Genomic DNA, 19,067 nt, shown 5'->3' on the forward strand with positions numbered 1-19,067 from the left:
TTCCCCTCCTGGCCTACCACTTATACCTTTCCCAGGCTTCTCGTGCCTCTGAGCTCTCACTTATTTGGCTACAAAATGTAAACAAATAACATCCCTTTCTTAGAAAACTTAGGTATAATTGGACATCAGATCATCTGGTATACTCTCCTTTATGTAACATGTAATCCTTTAACCTAAGTTTGTCATAAGGAATAAATGAAATAATGACCATTCCATTGTCTGGAATAAAAACGCTGGAAAAGTTCAAAGTGCTGAAAAAGTAAAGGTGGTCTCCCCAGCCCCACTGTTTTTTTAAACTTTTATTAATGTGGCTCAGATATCTGAGCCTTCATTTGTTACCAGAGGATTATTTGAACAAAATTGTGGAATGAGAGTCGTAACTTTGAAACCAATCTCTCAAATATTTTTGTAAATTATTAAAATAATATGGATAAAAGAAAATATAAATAGAAGTGCGTGTTAATATTTCCTACTTCCGTAGCTCTTACATTGCCTGGTTTCCAAAGGGATGGCTCTTGAAAGTTCTTGGTATATTTCTGGGGATCATAGGATTAAAAGGAGCAGACAGCAGTCCACTCTTTTTTTTTTTTTTTTTTGGTGGTACGCGGGCCTCCCACTGTTGCGGCCTCTCCCGTTGCGGAGCACAGGCTCCGGACGCGCAGGCTCAGTGGCCATGGCTCACGGGCCCAGCCGCTCCGCGGCCTGTGGGATCTTCCCGGACCGGGGCACTAACCCGTGTCCCCTGCATCGGCAGGCGGACTCTCAACCACTGCGCCACCAGGGAAGCCCCTAGCAGTCCACTCTTACCTGTGACTTCAGTTACCCATGGCCAACTGCAGTCTGAAAATGTTAAATGGAAAATTACAGAAACAAACAATTCGTAAGTTTTAAACTGTGCATTGTTGTGAGTAGTATGAGGAAATCTTGTGCCTTCCTGCTCTGTCCCACCTGGGACGTGAATCATCCCTTTGTCCTGTGTATCCACGCTGTGTGTGCTTCCTGCCTGTCAGCACCTGTATAGGAAGAACATCGTATATATAAGGTTCTGTACTATGGGCAGCTACAGGCACCCGCTGAGGGTCTTGGAACGTATCCCCTGCCCATAAGGTGGGGCAGGGTAGGGCTACTGTATTTGAATAGTTTGCCAGGTATGATAAGTGCTTAAAGCTTGCAGAACATTTGCTAACTGTGATTTTTAGGGTATGGCAGGGGTTATCAGTGGCATGGTGTAATCAGTGTTAGCCTGAGGACCTCCCCTGAACCCTGTATTTACTGCAAGTCTAGATTTAGATGTTTGGTGGGTAGCTGGCTGCTGCCTTTATTCCTTAAAGGATTCCTAAAGATTGATAGCAGAAGAAAAGATAGAGAAACAATGGTCTAGACTATAACCCCACTGAGAGTCGGGAACTCCCTTGTCTAACACACTGTATAGTATATATACACAGGAAATACTCGTTCATTCATTCATTCCTTCCACAAAGTGGGGAAGGGTGTCCAAGTGAAAGAACCAGCACGCTCACGGGTACAAGAGAGTGTGAAGTATTTGGAAATTCCGTTCTCCACTGTGGTTGGCAAGTAGGCTGTGTGGCGAGGGCAGCAGGAGATGAGTCTAGAGATGGCTGCAGAGCCTGTATCTTAGAAGGATCTTGTCTCAGTCCAGGAGCTTGGGCTTTCAGAGGAAGGGGAGGGACAGTGACTGGAGGGTTTTTAGCAAGTGGCTGGCTAGAAGTCACTGGCTGTATGGAAGATGGGGAGGAACAAGACAGGGTGTACAGAGACCAGTTAAGAGGAAAATTTTGTGAAAATGTGGATGACAAATAATGAGGTCTAAACTAGGTGGTAGTGGGAGATTTGTTAAATATTTATGAGGCAGAATTGAGAGGACTTGGGAGTTGAGGGTGAAGAAGGCAGGTGAGACTTGGAAGATTCCGCCGCTTTTTGGATTAGGTGACTTGATGAGTAGGGCTATAATCAAGGGATCTAAGTGATGCAGAAGGAGCTGTGTGTGAAGGGAAGAAAAATGAATCTGGTTTTGTAATTGAATGGGGTTTTACTGAGTATTCAGATGTATCCTGTGTTTTCTGAGCTTGAGTGACCTGATATGTGTACTTTAGTTTTGGCGGGGTGTGTATTAAAGAGAAAACTGTCTACATTGTAGAGTTGCCCTCTTGTGGCTGAATTCAAATCTCAGCAGCGCTGAGGTCTGTGCGTGACTGACTCTCTGCTGCCCCTTAGTGGCGGAAGATGTTCTCAGCAAGGAAAAAGAAAGGGAAGCATTTGTTCAAGTCTCCAAAGGTTTGGTGGTGTACTTATGCCCCTTAAAACTTTCCAGAAGTTAATGTGGTCATGTTGATGTGATGAGTGGATATGTCAAAACATCTCAAGTTAGAATTTTAAGAATTTCTTCCTCTTTTGATATGCTAGCAAAAGATTCAGGAATTGCTGGTTTGACACTTCTAGGTTTTTTTTTTATTATTAACATGTAACAATTCCTAGCTTTTTTTTTCCTTTTAAACTGTAAGATTATTTTCTATCCTCACTTCGATTCAGTTTTATCCACTTATTGTATAGAAACAAACAGCTAATTGATTACCTAATTCCTCCCTCTTTTTATATAGAACAAGTGCTTTACTTTAGCAGTCTGTTTGGTGGAACCTTTCTGGAGACATGGAGTGCGTTTGTCTCTACCGGGGGTAGTTAATTAGCTTGCTAGAGTTCATAACACACGTGATAATTTCTGTTTGTCATTGAACAAAATATAATTTCTATTTGTATTTAATTTTGAAAGCTAGTGTTTTAATTGGCATAAAAGTTGTGATTTTTAACTTAGTAAAATTCTTTTCTAGATAAGCTCCGAAGAAGTATGCCTAATCTAGCTCGGATGCCAAGTACAACCGCTGTTAGTAGCAATGGTAGTTCTCCAGTCACCGTGCGGAATAGTCAGAGTTTTGACTCAAGCTTGCATGGAGCTGCAAATGGAATTTCAAGAATACAGTCTTGTAGTAAGTATGACAGTATTTTTGTATGTAATTTTAATTAGTTGTAACACCATTAGGAAAATCTTACTATTTCATTTCTTTCTTTCTCTTAAGAACACTACAGGAAACTTTTCTCCTTGTGACACTTTTTTGTCTTTCACCATGATAATTGAGTGGTATTTTCACTGGTGCCTATGTCACCAATTAATAATTAGTAAATTATATGCAATCCTTTATACCCAGGGATAGCAGTAGAAGCACTAAATGGTGATTGATTTGTTTACTCATCATACAAAAATGTTTTCTTTGCAGATCTGCCTCTTTTTAGCTGTGTACTTGATATATTTACTTTGAGGAAAGCACACTTATTCTGTCTAGCTCTTACTTTGGTCTTATTTTTCACCAGTCCAGAGCTTTCCCCTGGCAAATGAAGTTCTATTTTAGTGTGTCTAAAGTAGGATCCATCTACTTCATTTCAGTTTGCCCCACAGTGTGTCATTCATCCTCTGTACGGTTTACCCAGTGATGAGCAGCACGGTGAAAGTAAAATCTAGTGTGTGTGTGTGTGTGTGTGTGTGTGTGTGTGTGTGTGTGTGTGTGTGTGTGTGTGTGTGTGTGTGTTCGCTTTGTGTGGGGATGTGCTGGCTCCAGGGCACCCCCTCACCTCCTACTCGTGCTGTCTGTAGGGGTAGTTGGGGTTAAGTCTGAGGCTGACCCCTGGGTGGCAGATCCAAGGTCACAGTCCCAGTATTGATATGCCCAAACCCGGGAGGCCTGAAGTGTGTTCAGTGTGTGGCCAAGCGCCATCAACCAGATGTCTTAAGTCTGCACCCAGAAGACTCCCTGGTGGCCCTAACAGACTACCCTGTGTACCCTGTGTACCTCCAACAGATGTCTAGAATGGGTTAGATTTTTGGTGCCTACCTCTGTCATTCAGTAAAGTGTTACACTTTACTGTCATTATGTCGTCTTCCATACTAGCCTACTGGCTCCCTCTGGGCTTGGACCACAGTGCATCTGATTTTCTGTCCCCAGCACCTGGCACGCTGCCGGGTACATTGAGCTCTCAGTAAATGTTTGAACGAATGTATAAATGAATGCCATAGGGCTGTATCTTAGGGCTTGATCTGTTAATATTTGAATTAATGGCTTGTTTAAAGACAGAGAAGACAACCTGTGAACTAATGGTGGGAAACTGAGAAGACTACTAATTTTATGTCAGGAGGTTAGGACAATTGGCCAAATATACCATGATGAAATTTAACTGAGATAAAAATTCTACACTTGAGTACAAAAGTCAATAGTATAAGCATAGAAGGGAAGATACAGTTGTGATGGTAGCAAATAGGGTAATGATTAGGAGTTTTCGTGAACTCTAATTCAGTGTGGGTTAATAGCACGATTCGAGTGCCAGAAAAATGCACGTAACCCAAAATAGAACAGAACCTACACCACAAACCATGGCAGGTTTTGACGGAAGTGCTCAAGAAATGACGGGAACATGTCAAAAGGTTATAGGAAACAACTTGAAGAAACTCCCAGAGACCAAATCTGGGACAGTTTGAGCCGCAGAATAAATATTTATATTAAAGGATTATAACCCATAGGTTATTTAACTGTGGGTCCATACTTAATTGAATAAAATAAATGGAGAAGAGGGGAAATTCTTCTTTATAGAAGAATTGCAATTGATACACAAGAGAAGTGAAGAAAATAGAAAAACCATTGTAAGTCAAGCATAATAATGAGAGAAAACAAAAAAACCTGAGACCAATGTTCATGTGTAAGAGGAGGTCAGTCATGAACTTGTTTCAGATCTCAGGACTCTGCTCTCATTGACTTTTATTCCTAAGCACTGTAAGAGAATATTCTTTATACATTCTAAGTGTGTATCATGAAGATTCCTAGTTCTGGGCCGTTCTACTTTCTGGAGTGAACAAAGGTAGGATACAGAAAGTTGGAGAGGCAGCCTGATATAGAAGGAAGACACTGGGTTAGCAGTCAAATACTTGAGTTTGGGTGTTTTTGTTTTTAATTTATTTTATTTTATTTATTTTTGGCTGCTTTGGGTCTTTGTTGCCATGCACGGGCTTTCTCTAGCTGCAGTGAGCGGGAGCTACTCTTCCTTCCGGTGCGCGGGCTTCTCACTGCGGTGGCTTCTCTCGTTGCAGAGCACGGGCTCTAGGCACGCGGGCTTCAGTAGTTGTGGCATGTGAGCTCAGTAGTTGTGGCATGTGAGCTCAGTAGTTGTGGCTTGCAGGCTCTAGAGTGCAGGCTCAGTAGTTGTGGCGCACGGGCTTAGCCACTCTGCGGCATGTGGGATCTTCCTGGACCAGGACTCGAACCCGTGTCCCCTGCATTGGCAGGCGGATTCTTAACCACTGTGCAACCAGGGAAGTTCCTGGGTCTTTTCTTAATCATAAGTTCATGGGAAAGCTCCATATCCTTTCTGATTCTTGTTTTCTCATTTGTAAAATTAGGATTCTGTCTATTGATCTTAACTAGTTTCTCTTTGTTATTTTTTTAAACTCAAGGGTGGTTATCTATCTTTGTGTGTAGGAGAATTAATGGGAGTATCTTCATGAATAATTTCATTTCAAATGATTTTGAAATTTTATTGAATCTGTAGATAAATTTTAGAATTGGTATCTTAAAAATATTAGTTTTCTGATGCGTTAACATGGAACATTCTTTCATTTATTTAGATCATCTTGTCAAAGTTCTATAGCTTTCTATATAGAGGTTAATACATCTGTAATTTATTCCTAAGTATTTTATTTAAAAAAAATTTTTTTAACATCTTTATTGGGGTATAATTGCTTTACAATGGTGTGTTAGTTTCTGCTTTATAACAAAGTGAATCAATTATACATATACATATGTTCCCATATCTCTTCCCTCTTGCGTCTCCCTCCCTCCCACCCTCCCTATCCCACCCCTCCAGGCAGTCACAAAGCACTGAGCTGATCTCCCTGTGTTATGCGGCTGCTTCCCACTAGCTATCTACCTTATGTTTGGTAGTGTATATATGTCCATGCCTCTCTCTCGCTTTGTCACAGCTCACCCTTCCCCCTCCCCATATCCTCAGGTCTGTTCTCTAGTAGGTCTGTGTCTTTATTCCTGTCTTACTCCTAGGTTCTTCATGACATTTTTTTTTTCTTAAATTCCATATATATGTGTTAGCATACAGTATTTGTCTCTCTCTTTCTGACTTACTTCACTCTGTATGACAGACTCTAGGTCTATCCACCTCATGACAAATAGCTCAATTTCGTTTCTTTTTATGGCTGAGTAATATTCCATTGTATATATGTGCCACATCTTCTTTATCCATTCATCCAATGATGGGCACTTAGGTTGTTTCCATCTCTGGGCTGTTGTAAATAGAGCTGCAGTGAACATTTTGGTACATGACTCTTTTTGAATTATGGTTTTCTCAGGGTATATGCCCAGTAGTGGGATTGCTGGGTCATATGGAAGTTCTATTTGTAGTTTTTTATGGAACCTCCATACTGTTCTCCGTAGTGGCTGTACCAATTCACATTCCCACCAACAGTGCAAGAGTGTTCCCTTTTCTCCACACCCTCTCCAGCATTTATTGTTTCTAGATTTTTTGTTGATGGCCATTCTGACTGGTGTGAGATGATATCTCATTGTAGTTTTGATTTGCATTTCTCTAATGATTAATGAAGTTGAGCATTCTTTCATGTGTTTGTTGGCAGTCTGTATATCTTCTGTGGAGAAATGTCTATTGAGGTCTTCTGCCCATTTTTGGATTGGGTTGTTTGTTTTCTTGTTATTGAGCTGCATGAGCTGCTTGTAAATTTTGGAAATTAATCCTTTGTCAGTTGTTTCATTTGCAGATACTTTCTCCCATTCTGAGGGTTGTCTTTTGGTCTTGTTTATGGTTTCCTTTGCTGTGCAAAAGCTTTGAAGTTTCATTAGGCCCCATTTGTTTATTTTTATTTCCATTTCTCTAGGAGGTGGGTCAAAAAGGAACTTGCTGTGAATTTTGTCATAGAGTGTTCTGCCTATGTTTTCCTCTAAGAGTTTGATAGTTTCTGGCCTTACATTTAGGTCTTGAATCCATTTTGAGCTTATTTTTGTGTATGGTGTTAGGGAGTGATTTAATCTCATACTTTTACATGTAGCTGTCCAGTTTTCCCAGCACCACTTATTGAAGAGGCTGTCCTTTCTCCACTGTACATTCCTGCCTCCTTTATCAAAGATCAGGTGACCATATGTGCGTGGGTTTATCTCTGGGCCTTCTATCCTGTTCCATTGATCTATATTTCTGTTTTTGTGCCAGTACCATACTGTCTTGATTACTGTAGCTTTGTAATACAGTCTGAAGTCAGGGAGCCTGATTCCTCCCCAGCTCCATTTTTCATTCTCAAGATTGCTTTGGCTATTCGGGGTCTTTTGTGTTTCCATACAAATTGTGAAATTTTTTGTTCTGTGAAAAATGCCAGTGATAGTTTGATAGGGATTGCATTGAATATGTAGATTGCTTTGGATAGTATAGTCATTTTCACAATGTTGATTCTTCCAATCCAAGAACATGGTATGTATCTCCATCTATTTGTATCATCTTTAATTTCTTTAATCTGTGTCTTATAATTTTCTGCATACAGGTCTTTTGTCTCCTTAGGTAGGTTTATTCCTAGATATTTTATTCTTTTTGTTGCAGTGGTAAATGGGAGTGTTTTCTTGACTTCACTTTCAAATTTTTCATCATTAGTGTATAGGAATGACAGAGATTTCTGTGCATTAATTTTGTTTCCGGCTGCTTTACCAAATTCATTGATTAGCTCTAGTAGTTTTCTGGTAGCATCTTTAGGATTCTCTACGTATAGTATCATGTGATCTGCAAACAGTGACAGCTTGACTTCTTCTTTTCTGATTTGGATTCCTTTTATTTCCTTTTCTTCTCTGATTACTGTGGCTAAAACTTCCAAAACTATGTTGAATAAGAGTGGTGAGAGTGGGCAACCTTGTCTTGTTCCTGATCTTAGTGGAAATGCTTTCAGTTTTTCACCATTGAGGATGATGTTGGCTGTGGTTTTGTCATATATGGCCTTTATTATGTTGAGGAAACTTCCCTCTGTGCCTACTTTCTGCAGGGTTTTTATCATAAATGGTGTTGAATTTTGTCAAAAGCTTTCTCTGCATCTATTGAGATGATCATATGGTTTTTCTCCTTCAATTTGTTAATATGGTATATCACATTGATATATTTGCATATATTGAAGAATCCTTGCATTCCTGGAGTACACCCCACTTGATCATGGTCTATGATCCTTTTCATGTGCTGTTGGATTCTGTTTGCTAATATTTTGTTGAGGATTTTTGCATCTATGTTCATCAGTGATATTGGCCTGTAGTTTTCTTTCTTTGTGACATCCTTGTCTGGTTTTGGTATCAAGGTGATGGTGGCCTCATAGAATGTATTTGGGAGTATTCCTCCCTCTGCTATATTTTGGAAGAGTTTGAGAAGGATAGGTGTTAGCTCTTCTCTAAATGTGTGATAGAATTCGCCTGTGAAGCCATCTGGTCCTGGGCTTTTGTTTGTTGGAAGATTTTTAATCACAGTTTCAATTTCAGTGCTTGTGATTGGTCTCTTCATATTTTCTATTTCTTCCTGATTCAGTCTTGGCAGGTTGTGCATTTCTAAGAATTTGTCCATTTCTTCCAGGTTGTCCATTTTATTGGCATAGAGTTGCTTGTAGTAATCTCTCATGATCTTTTGTATTTCTGCAGCGTCCGTTGTTACTTCTCCTTTTTCATTTCTAATTCTATTGATTTGAGTCTTCTCACTTTTTTTCTTGATGAGTCCGGCTAATGGTTTATCTATTTTGTTTATCTTCTCAAAGAACCAGCTTTTAGTTTTATTGATCTTTGCTATCGTTTCCTTCATTTCTTTCTCATTTATTTCTGATCTGATTTTTATGATTTCTTTCCTTCTGCTAATTTTGGGCATTTTTTGCTCTTCTTTCTCTAATTGCTTTAGGTGCAAGGTTAGGTTGTTTATTCGAGATGTTTCCTGTTTCTTAAGGTGAGCTTGTATTGCTATAAACTTCCCTCATAGAACTGCTTTTGCTGCATCCCATAGGTTTTGGGTCGTCGTGTCTCCATTGTCATTTGTTTCTAGGTATTTTTAAATTTCCTCTTTGATGTCTTCAGTGATCACTTCGTTATTAAGTCGTGTATTGTTTAGCCTCCATGTGTTTGTATTTTTTACAGATCTTTTCCTGTAATTGATATCTAGTCTCATGGTGTTGTGGTCGGAAAAGGTACTTGATATAACTTCAATTTTCTTAAATTTACCAAGGCTTGATTTGTGACCCAAGATATGATCTATCCTGGAGAATAATCCATGAGCACTTCAGAAAAATGTGTATTCTGTTCTATAAATATCAATTAAGTCCATCTTGTTTAATGTATCATTTAAAGCTTGTGTTTCCTTATTTATTTTCATTTTGGATGATCTGTCCATTGGTGAAAGTGGGGTGTTAAAGTCCCCTACTATGAATGTGTTACTGTCGATTTCCCCTCTTATGGCTGTTAGTATTTGCCTTATGTATTGAGGTTCTCCTATGTTGGGTGCATAAATATTTACAATTGTTATATCTTCTTCTTGGATCGATCCCTTGATCATTATGTAATGTCCTTCTTTGTCTCTTCTAATAGTCTTTATTTTAAAGTCTATTTTGTCTAATATGGGAATTGCTACTCCAGCTTTCTTTTGGTTTCCATTTGCATGGAATATCTTTTTCCATCCCCTTACTTTCAGTCTGTATGTGTCTCTAGGTCTGAAGTGGGTCTCTTGTAGACAGCATATATATGGGTCTTGTTTATGTATCCGTTCAGCCAATCTGTGTCTTTTGGTGGGAGCATTTAGTCCATTTACATTTAAGGTAATTATCGATATGTATGTTCCTATTCCCTTTTTCTAAATTGTTTTGGGTTTGTTATTGTAGGTCTTTTCCTTCTCTTGTATTTCTTGCCTAGAGAAGTTCCTTTAGCATATGTTGTAAAGCTGGTTTGGTGGTGCTGAACTCTCTCAGCTTTTGCTTGTCTGTAAAGGTTTTAATTTCTCCATCGAATCTGAATGAGATGCTTGCTGGGTAGAGTAATCTTGGTTGCAGGTTTTTCTCCTTCATCACTTTATATATGTCCTGCCAGTCCCTTCTGGCTTGCAGAGTTTCTGCTGAAAGATCAGCTGTTAACCTTATGGGGATTCCCTTGTGTGTTATTTGTCATTTCTCCCTTGCTACTTTTAATATGCTTTCTTTGTATTTAATTTTTGACAGTTTGATTAATATGTGTCTTGGTGTATTTCTCCTTGGATTTATCCTGTATGGGACTCTCTGTGCTTCCTGGTCTTGATTAACTATTTCCTTTCCCGTATTAGGGAAGTTTTCAACTATAATCTCTTCAAATATTTTCTCAGTCCCTTTCTTTTCCTCTTCTTCTTCTGGAACCCCTATAATTCGAATGTTGGTGCGTTTAATGTTGTCCCAGAGGTCTCTGAGCTGCAGTAGTTATTTCCACTATTTTATCTTCCAGGTCACTTATCTGTTCTTCTGTCTCAGTTATTCTGCTATTGATCCCATGTAGAGAATTTTTCATTTCATTTATTGTGTTGTTCATCGTTGTTTGTTTCATCTTTAGTTCTTCCAGGTCTTTGTTAAATGTTTCTTGCATTTTGTCTATTCTATTTCCAAGATTTTGGATCATCTTTACTATCATTATTATGAATTCTTTTTCAGGTAGACTGCCTACTTCCTCTTCATTTGTTAGGTCTGGTGGGTTTTTATCTTGCTCCTTCATCTGCTGTGGGTTTTTCTGTCTTCTCATTTTGCTTATCTTACTGTGTTTGGGGTCTCCTTTTTGCAGGCTGCAGGTTTGTAGTTCCCGTTGTTTTTGGTGTCTGTCCCCAGTGGCTAAGGTTGGTTCAGTGGGTTGTGTAGGCTTCCTGGTGGAGGGGACTAGTGCCTGTGTTCTGGTGGATTAGGCTGGATCTTGTCTGTCTGGTGGGCAGGTCCACGTCTGGTGGTGTGTTTTGGGGTGTCTGTGGCCTTATTATGATTTTAGGCAGCCTCTCTGCTAATGGGTGGGGTTGTGTTCCTGTCTTGCTAGTTGTTTGGCATAGGGTGTCCAGCACTGTAGCTTGCTGGTCGTTGAGTGAAGCTGGGTACTGGTGTTGAGATGGAGATCTCTGGGAGATTTTCGCTGTTTGATATTATGTGGAGCTGGGAGGTCTCTTGTGGACCAGTGTCCTGAAGTTGGCTCTCCCACCTCAGAGGCACAGCACTGATTCCTGGCTGCAGCACCAAGAGCCTTTCATCCACACGGCAAGTTCAGATTTTGTTGCCACTTGATCTTTCACTCAGTCTTGAATTGTATCTACTAGTTTAGGAGGGTCCTCTGTGGCGGCAGGGGTGGCTGTGGCTCAGTGGCAAGGACACAGGCCTTTAAAATGTTTTTTATAAATAGTATCTTTTTCAAATTTTAGTTTCTACTAGTTGGCTGGTGTTTAGAAATACAGTTGATTTTTGTATTTTGATGTTGTATTCAGCAGCTTTGCTAATAACTTCATTTATCCTAATAGTTATAAATTTGGAATATACCCATAACATAATGCATCTGAACACCAACGCATATTCAAGAATGTTCACAAAACCCCAAACTTAGAAATAACCAAGCTTTTCATCATCAGGAGAATGGATTTTGACATTCATTCAGTGGAATACCCATAGCAGTGCAAATATGGATGAATCTCAAAAACATAATATTGAGCCAAAGAAGAGAACATACTATATAATTCCATTTCCATGAAGTTCAACATAGGAATAACTAGTCTGTGGTGATAAAAGTGCAAATAACAGTGACTTTGGGGGAGTGCTGCCTGGGAGAGGGTATGTGAGAGCCTGCTGTGGTGCTGGCAGTGTTTCACGTCTTGTTGTGGATATGGTTACACGCGTGTGTTCACTTCAGAATTTCATTCTGCTCTTGGCTTAACGTTTAGGTGCTTTATGTATGTTGTGTTTCAGAAGAAATTGGGCCGAATTCACCTGTTGAGTTTTTTTTAAAAATTAAGACTTTGTTTTTGAGCAGTTTGAGGTTTACAAAAAAATTGAGCAAGAAGTACAGAGTTCCCATATATCCCCGCATGTCCCCCTTCCCCTCCTCCAGTTTCCTCTGTTATTAACATCTTGCAGTAGTGGGGTATGTTTGTTACAGTTGATAAGCCAATATGTTGGAACATTCACAGTTAGATGCTACTAAATTAAGGAATTGCAGAATTGGTTGGAAAGGATCTTGGAGATGATTTGCCAGCCAACACAAGTTTACTGTGTCCCTAAAGCTTGATGGAAACAGAACTATAGCAGAATCTTAGAGACCTCACTTTTCATCGAATTTTTTGGCTACCATACACATACATCAGCATTCCTACATATAGATTTCACTAATGTATAGTTGAACAAAGCTAATTTAAGGCAATACTTTCAAGAGATATTAAAAAAAACAGACTTTATCTTTCTCCTCACTTTTTATCACAGATATCTATTGTATATTCTGTGCTTAAGTTCAAAATCAGTTAAACTGTTTTAGAGAACAGGGTCTGTTTGTGTTAACCGCATCACAAGTGTACTAGGCAGCAGAGGCTAGAGTGGTTAGTAAACAACAGGTAATGTATGTATAAGTTTATGTTAAATTTGTGATTCAGTTTTTTCCTTGGAGAAAAGGATTTATAAAATTTTAAAATTTCTGCCAAACAGTTCATTGTTTTTCAATGTGAAATAGTGCACAATGATGGGCCAGTATATTGATGAAGTTCTTAAGGGTTCTTACCCAGAGAGCTCCCTTCATTTCACAGATTCTGCTGCTGTTATCAAGGTAGTACTTGCTGAGTGGTTACTCAGCCATTGTAAGGCTTTATGTGGATTAACTCATTTAGTCTTCCCACCAACCCTATGAGATAAATGTCATGATGAAAATTATTTAAGAAATATGTCTGTATGGGCTTCCCTGGTGGCGCAGTGGTTGAGAGTCCGCCTGCCGATCAGGGGACACGGGTTCGTGCCCCGGTCCGGGAAGATCCCACATGCCGTGGAGCGGCTGGGCCCGTGAGCCATGGCCGCTGAGCCTACGCGCCCAGAGCCTGTGCTCCGCAATGGGAGAGGCAACAACAGTGAGAGGCCCGCGTACTGCAAAAAAAAAAAAAAAAAAAAAAAAAAAAGTCTGTACTAAGCTGTTTGTGCCTACCAATGCCACCTGTCTACCCTTCTATAATTACTGCTATTAAATTGTCCCCTTGTTTTTTTCTTTTTGTGGTACGTGGGCCTCTCACTGTTGTGGCCTCTCCCATTGCGGAGCACAGGCTCCGGACGTGCAGGCTCAGCGGCCATGGCTCATGGGCCCAGCCGCTCCGCGGAATGTGGGATCTTCCCGGACCGGGGCACGAACCCGTGTCCCCTGCATCGGCAGGCGGACTCTCAACCACTGTGCCACCAGGGAAGCCCTGTCCCCTTGTTTTATCCTCATGAAACCATCCCCAGTGCAACCATCAAGAAATCCTAATGTCTTCCAAGCAAGCAAGGAAGAAATCCTGTGAGAACTCAGAGATGCTCAAATTTGTTAAAGGAAAGAAGGTTGTTGTTCCAGCTGGCTTCTAAATATAGTCAGGCACTCAAAAATGTTGCTGCTGATTGACAGAGTAGGAGACGCTTGTCACGAAGTAGAATTTTCCAATACTAAATGCAGTCTGGAACTCGTGTTTCATTTATCTACATGCATATATGTAGATAAATTTCTATACATGTAAAACCCTTTCAACAGTATCAGCTGCTTTGAACATAACACACGTGTACATAGTGGTAGGCGTTCTCTCATGTGAGCGTCCTTTGTTCTTCTAGTTCCGTCACCGGGGCAGCTTCAACACAGAATCCACAGTGTGGGACATTTCCCAGTGTCTGTCCGGCAGCCTCTTAAAGCCACAGCCTACGTGAGTCCAACCGTTCAAGGCAGCAGTAACATGCCTTTATCCAACGGCTTACAGTTATACTCCAACACGGGGATCCCTGCCCCCAACAAAGCTGCAGCTTCTGGGATAGTGGGCCGCAGCGCACTCCCAAGACCTTCATTGGCAATAAACGGGAGTAACCTGCCTCGAAGCAAAATTGCACAGCCTGTCAGAAGGTAAGAACCTTTGCTCGTTCTTCTGCAGTCTGCACTTAGAAACTGCTCCGGGAACCATCCTGACTTTGCCTTTGCCTAACCCTGGTAGGTCACTCTGCCCCTTCTGGCCTGACTCGTGACCTCCTGCCTCTGCATTTAATACCTTTTTAATCAATTTGTAATCAAAATGGGCAAAAATGTCGTTAGGCACATGCACATACACACCCTCCCCCAACAGTCGTGATTTTAAAAGCATCTTAGTGATATTTAACTGGGGCTTTATTAGCTTATGTTGGTGTAAGTTTGGTATGTTCCAGGTAGAATTTTTTTTTTCTTTCAACATTCCAGCCTGCTTGCAGGGCACCTGTTCGATGATCTTATGGTTGTGACGTGCCCTTCTTGAACTGGATCTCCTGGAGTGTCTTATGGTTAAAAACAATTCATAAAAGCGAGTTGAGGACAGAGTAGAAGATGAGAAAATGGAGGCAGTAAATCAGCTCTTACAGGAAATTAGGATTTGGAGGAGGAGAGGGAGGGAACCATGGTAGAAGTGTGAAAAGGATGTGAGAACAAGTAATTTTTCTTTATGCATCGGGTAGCTATAAATAGTTTTTACTTTCCGATAAATAGGTGCTCAGATCAAAAACAAATTCAGAAACTATTGTAAAACAAACACAGAAAAGTGAGTAATCCTACTCTCCAGATAGAAACCATTTTGGTGCATGTTTGTTCAATGCCAGGCTGTGTTGCAGTTGTGACTGAATAGAATCACATAATTTGATGTATGTAGGTCATTGTGGACAGTCCATTTATCCTTGTATATATGTCTTCAAACTAACCTCTTGGAAGGGCTGTCACTGCCAGACAATGAGAGGGTCTGTTTCCACAAACTTAGGCAAACACTGGGTATTATCATTCTTTTATAATAGGCAAATCTTTGATTATTTGTAAGACAGAATAACATGAAGACATTTTCAATTTGTATTCAATGAAGTAACCACTTATGTTTTGGGGCCATTTTTCTCCTGAGTTTATCTGTTTCTGATTTTAAAATATTCTTTATACACTAAGGGTATTGATCATTTTCCACTTAGGTTGCAAATCTGCTTGTGCACATACAACATGCGTGGCAACGTGCCGAGAACTGGGCTTTCCATCAGCTGAGCATGTTGAAGGCCCAGAAATACAAGGCACGCTTGGGAAGGTGCCAGCACGTTGTCACTGCTGGAGTGGCGGAGAGTAGATCAAAGTAAGTGATGGGACTCGTGGGATTACTTACAAGCCGTGTCCTTTTTTCATTCCTTTATAGTTTCCTTCAGCCTCCAAAGCCTCTGTCTTCACTCAGCACTCTGAGGGATGGAAACTGGAGAGATGGTTGCTACTGATGCAGTTCTATGTACGTTTGAACAGCTGGAAAGAAGTGGAAATGAGGGTCGTGTTACCTAGCTGGCTGGGTAACAGCGGGTGTCGGGATATTCTTTCCCTTCTGCGTTTTAACATATTTACTGCATTGTTTTTCAAGGGACCAATCACCAGAGACTAATTATTGCACTTAAATATTTGCCTGAGATACTGCAGCGTTCACAAATCCATGGTTGCAGTATCGTGACACTTAGAGCTAGGAAGTTTTTGTAGAACTGATATGTACCTGAATCCTTTTTGAGAGAATTGAGATGTATCCATAATGCTTTCTTTGCCATCTGAGTTTCTTAAAGTAACTTGTTCAATTTACTTACATGTTCTAAACATCTTCCCATTACATGTTCTGTATTTTAATACACTGCATCTTTACAACCAGGTTCTATAACGTATGCTTTGAAATTCACTTTTTTATAGTTTACAGGAATTTTATTTTTTGTGCCTATTTCTTTTTACACCTACGTGAACCACTGTGGAACAACTTAAATTTTGTGCCATAAAAATATTTTTGTGGTAAGGTACTATTTTTTTAGCTCTAGGGATATATCAGCAAAAATCCATCATAACAATTTGAGAGACATAAAATTATGTTGAATGAGCACAATGTAATCTGAAGCATTGAACACTGAGACAGCCAGACAACAGAGTGAAATGGTCTTGTTGTTTTCATTGTTAATTTATTGTCATACGTGGGTTTCATATTTATAATGGCATCACAAGCTCATTGCACTTAATACCTGCAATGTTTGCTACTGTACTACAATTGATTTTCAATACTTTTACAGAAGATGAAACTGTAACATTTTATTAATAATGCTTCTGGAAATGAACGCATTTTAAAGCAAATAAATCTTTTTGATAGACCTTTTACAAAATCCATTTGCACTAATGAATGCTTTCTTATGGTATATGACTTCATATTTGTTACTGTGTACACTGCTGTTTTGGAATGTTCAGAAATAAAGACTATTTCAGCAGTATCAGGTCATGCATGAATGTGCAGCATAAACAGTACGAATACCACGCCTACGTTTCACCACGACTGTGAAAGTATTGTCATTGTTATGCTCTCGTACAGAGCATTTATACCTGAGGCGGGTAGGCAGAATATTCACATTTGTAAACAGTTCTCTCTAAAATGCTTGGGAGAAGAGATGTGAGGTTTCAGTTCTGCAGTGGGGTTTCGGTACCACTTAGGATGGTCACTAGAACCCAAGGAGCCTCTTGCCCAGAAACCCATTTGTGGATGAATACTGTCAGTGGAGACTCCAATATTTTATGGGGGTTGAACTTGAAGTATTTCTTTTCCCAGTGTCAGAAGTATCATCCTTAGTCTACACTATATTTGATGTACACTGGAAAACTTTTCACCTCAAGTTGCTATGGAAAGGTTAGGTAAAAGGTGTCAATGTTAAGTTTTAAAACAGAGTTCTCCTGAAGGTCATTAGGGATTTTTATTTTTAAGAAATGTGCCTTTCTACATAGTTCCATGGGGAACTAAAAGACAGACTGGCTTTTAATTAGCCTGTCCTTTAAATGAAATGTGGGCTAGAGGAGGTGAGGTATCAAAGGAGAAGTGATACTTACTGAGCACTTTGTTAGTGACAAGCACTTTCTTAGTCACTTTGCTAGTGACTGTGCTAGAAATTTTTTATATATTTGTCTAATTTTTAACAATCACCTCCTATTACCACCATTTAAAAAGTAAAGACCCTGAGCCCAAGGGATGTGACATTAACCTAGTGTAAACATCTAGCTAGTAAATAGTGAAGCTGACTTTTGAATCCAGGTGTATCTGATCTCAAAAGTCTGTTTTTGCCACTACTGTGCTCTTCCTGTGAACATATGTAGTTCAGTTAGTACATTTTTTAAAAATGAGTTTATATTCTGAGAAGGTGAAAGGATTCAACTCATTTGCAAATCAAGTATTTCATTTATATTCAAAAAAGTCTGTTCAGCCCTTGGAATAAAAACCAAAGATCCCTGTATCTTGGAATTTACATTCTAGTTAGTAGAGCAACAGTAAACCACATACAAGTAAGTAAATCACAGTACAGGTCTTAAGTGCTATGGCAGAAAAAAGAAAAGGGATGAAAGTAAGGGAGGAGGTGAGAAAATGGAGATGGGGAGAGATCACAGTATTAAGTAGGATCATCTGGGTAGATCTCACTAAGAAGGTGACACCTGAACAAAGACAAAATGGTGTTGGCGATTATTTTCACAGTTCTCCCCAGGATGGTAGTAACATTTATTCTAGATGCATAGGAGAGAATTTAATATATTGCATCAAGAGATGCCCTAGGGTATGGTCCGCACATCAGCAGCAGCAGCATCTCTTGGAAACTTATTAGAAAATTCAGCTCCTCAGGCTCACCCCACACCTATTGAATCAGCCATCTAGGTGATTTACAGAGCCCCCTTTGAGGAAAGCTGCTGGAAAGGAGGGAGCAGCCTAGGCAACGGCTTAGGGCAGAGCGTGCCTGGGGTGTTTGAGGAAGAGCAAGGAGGCCATTGTGGCTGCAAGCAGAGGGAACAAGGAGGGAAGCAGTAGAGATGAGGTCCGAAGGGAGACAGGGAAAGATCACGTAGGGCATGTGGGCCACAATAAGGCTTTGATTTTACTCTGGAAATGGGAGCTATTCATGGTTTTGAGCAGCAGAGTTTATGATTTGACTTTTTAAAAGCATCACTCGCATTTGGTAAGAGTAGACTCTTAAGAAATGAAGATGCCGTGAAGGTGACAGGATAGCAGTGGAGGAGATAGAAATGGTCAGATTCAGGCTGTCTTCTAAAACTACAGCTATCAGGATTTCTTTATGGATTGGATATACTGTGTTAGAGACCAAAAGAAAAACTCCAGGTGTTTTGGGCTGGCAACTAAAAGGATAGAGTTCCTCCAACAGAGACGGGGAAGCTGTGGGTGGAGTAGGCTGGAAAACCATGATTCTGGCTGAGCTCAGTTATGCTCTCTAGGGAGTTCCCTGGCAGTCCAGTGGCTAGGACTCGGTGCTTTCACTGCCGGGGCCTGGGTTCGATCCCTGGTCAGGGAACTAGGATCCCATAAGCCATGTGACACATTCCAAAAAAAAAAAGTTACGCCCTGTATCTCATGTGCATTCCTCAGACTGTAACAAACCAGGACTCATACAGGAAAAGGGATCCTGAGATGCTTAGTTCTGCAACATAAAAGGGAGCTATGGTGCTGAGTTAACACAGACAGTCTTCCCTGGCTGACATTTGTATTAGTTAGCTATTGCTGCATAACAAGTTACTACAAAACTAAGTGGCTTAAAACATTATCTCAGTTTCTGTGGGTCTGGAACCTGGCCACAGCCTAGCTGGGTCCTCTGGCTCAGGGTTTCTCACAAGGCTGCAGTCATCCTGAGACTCAACTAGGGAAGAATCTGCTTCCAAGATCATTCACGTGATTGTTGGGACGATTCATTTCCTTTTGTGCTATTGACTAGAAGGTACCATTGCTTTCTT

General features: G+C 40.3%; 1 protein-coding gene across 2 annotated transcripts in view; it reads left to right on the plus strand.

Moving 5' to 3' along the window:
- The window catches only part of SLAIN1 (SLAIN motif family member 1), a 60,291-nt gene extending 43,928 nt beyond the window's left edge, over positions 1-16,363 (plus strand). For both annotated transcript variants that reach the window (XM_060129043.1, XM_060129044.1), the window contains 3 exons: positions 2,847-3,002; positions 13,901-14,183; positions 15,472-16,363. In XM_060129043.1, coding sequence (XP_059985026.1) covers positions 2,847-3,002; positions 13,901-14,183; positions 15,472-15,547 — 515 coding nt within the window. In that variant the 3' untranslated portion in view covers positions 15,548-16,363. The remainder of the gene's footprint in view (positions 1-2,846; positions 3,003-13,900; positions 14,184-15,471) is intronic.
- The last annotated feature ends 2,704 nt before the right edge of the window (positions 16,364-19,067 follow it).

This window comes from Lagenorhynchus albirostris, chromosome 18 (genome assembly GCF_949774975.1).
Source record: "Lagenorhynchus albirostris chromosome 18, mLagAlb1.1, whole genome shotgun sequence".
In the NCBI taxonomy this organism is placed as follows: Eukaryota; Metazoa; Chordata; class Mammalia; order Artiodactyla; family Delphinidae; genus Lagenorhynchus; species Lagenorhynchus albirostris.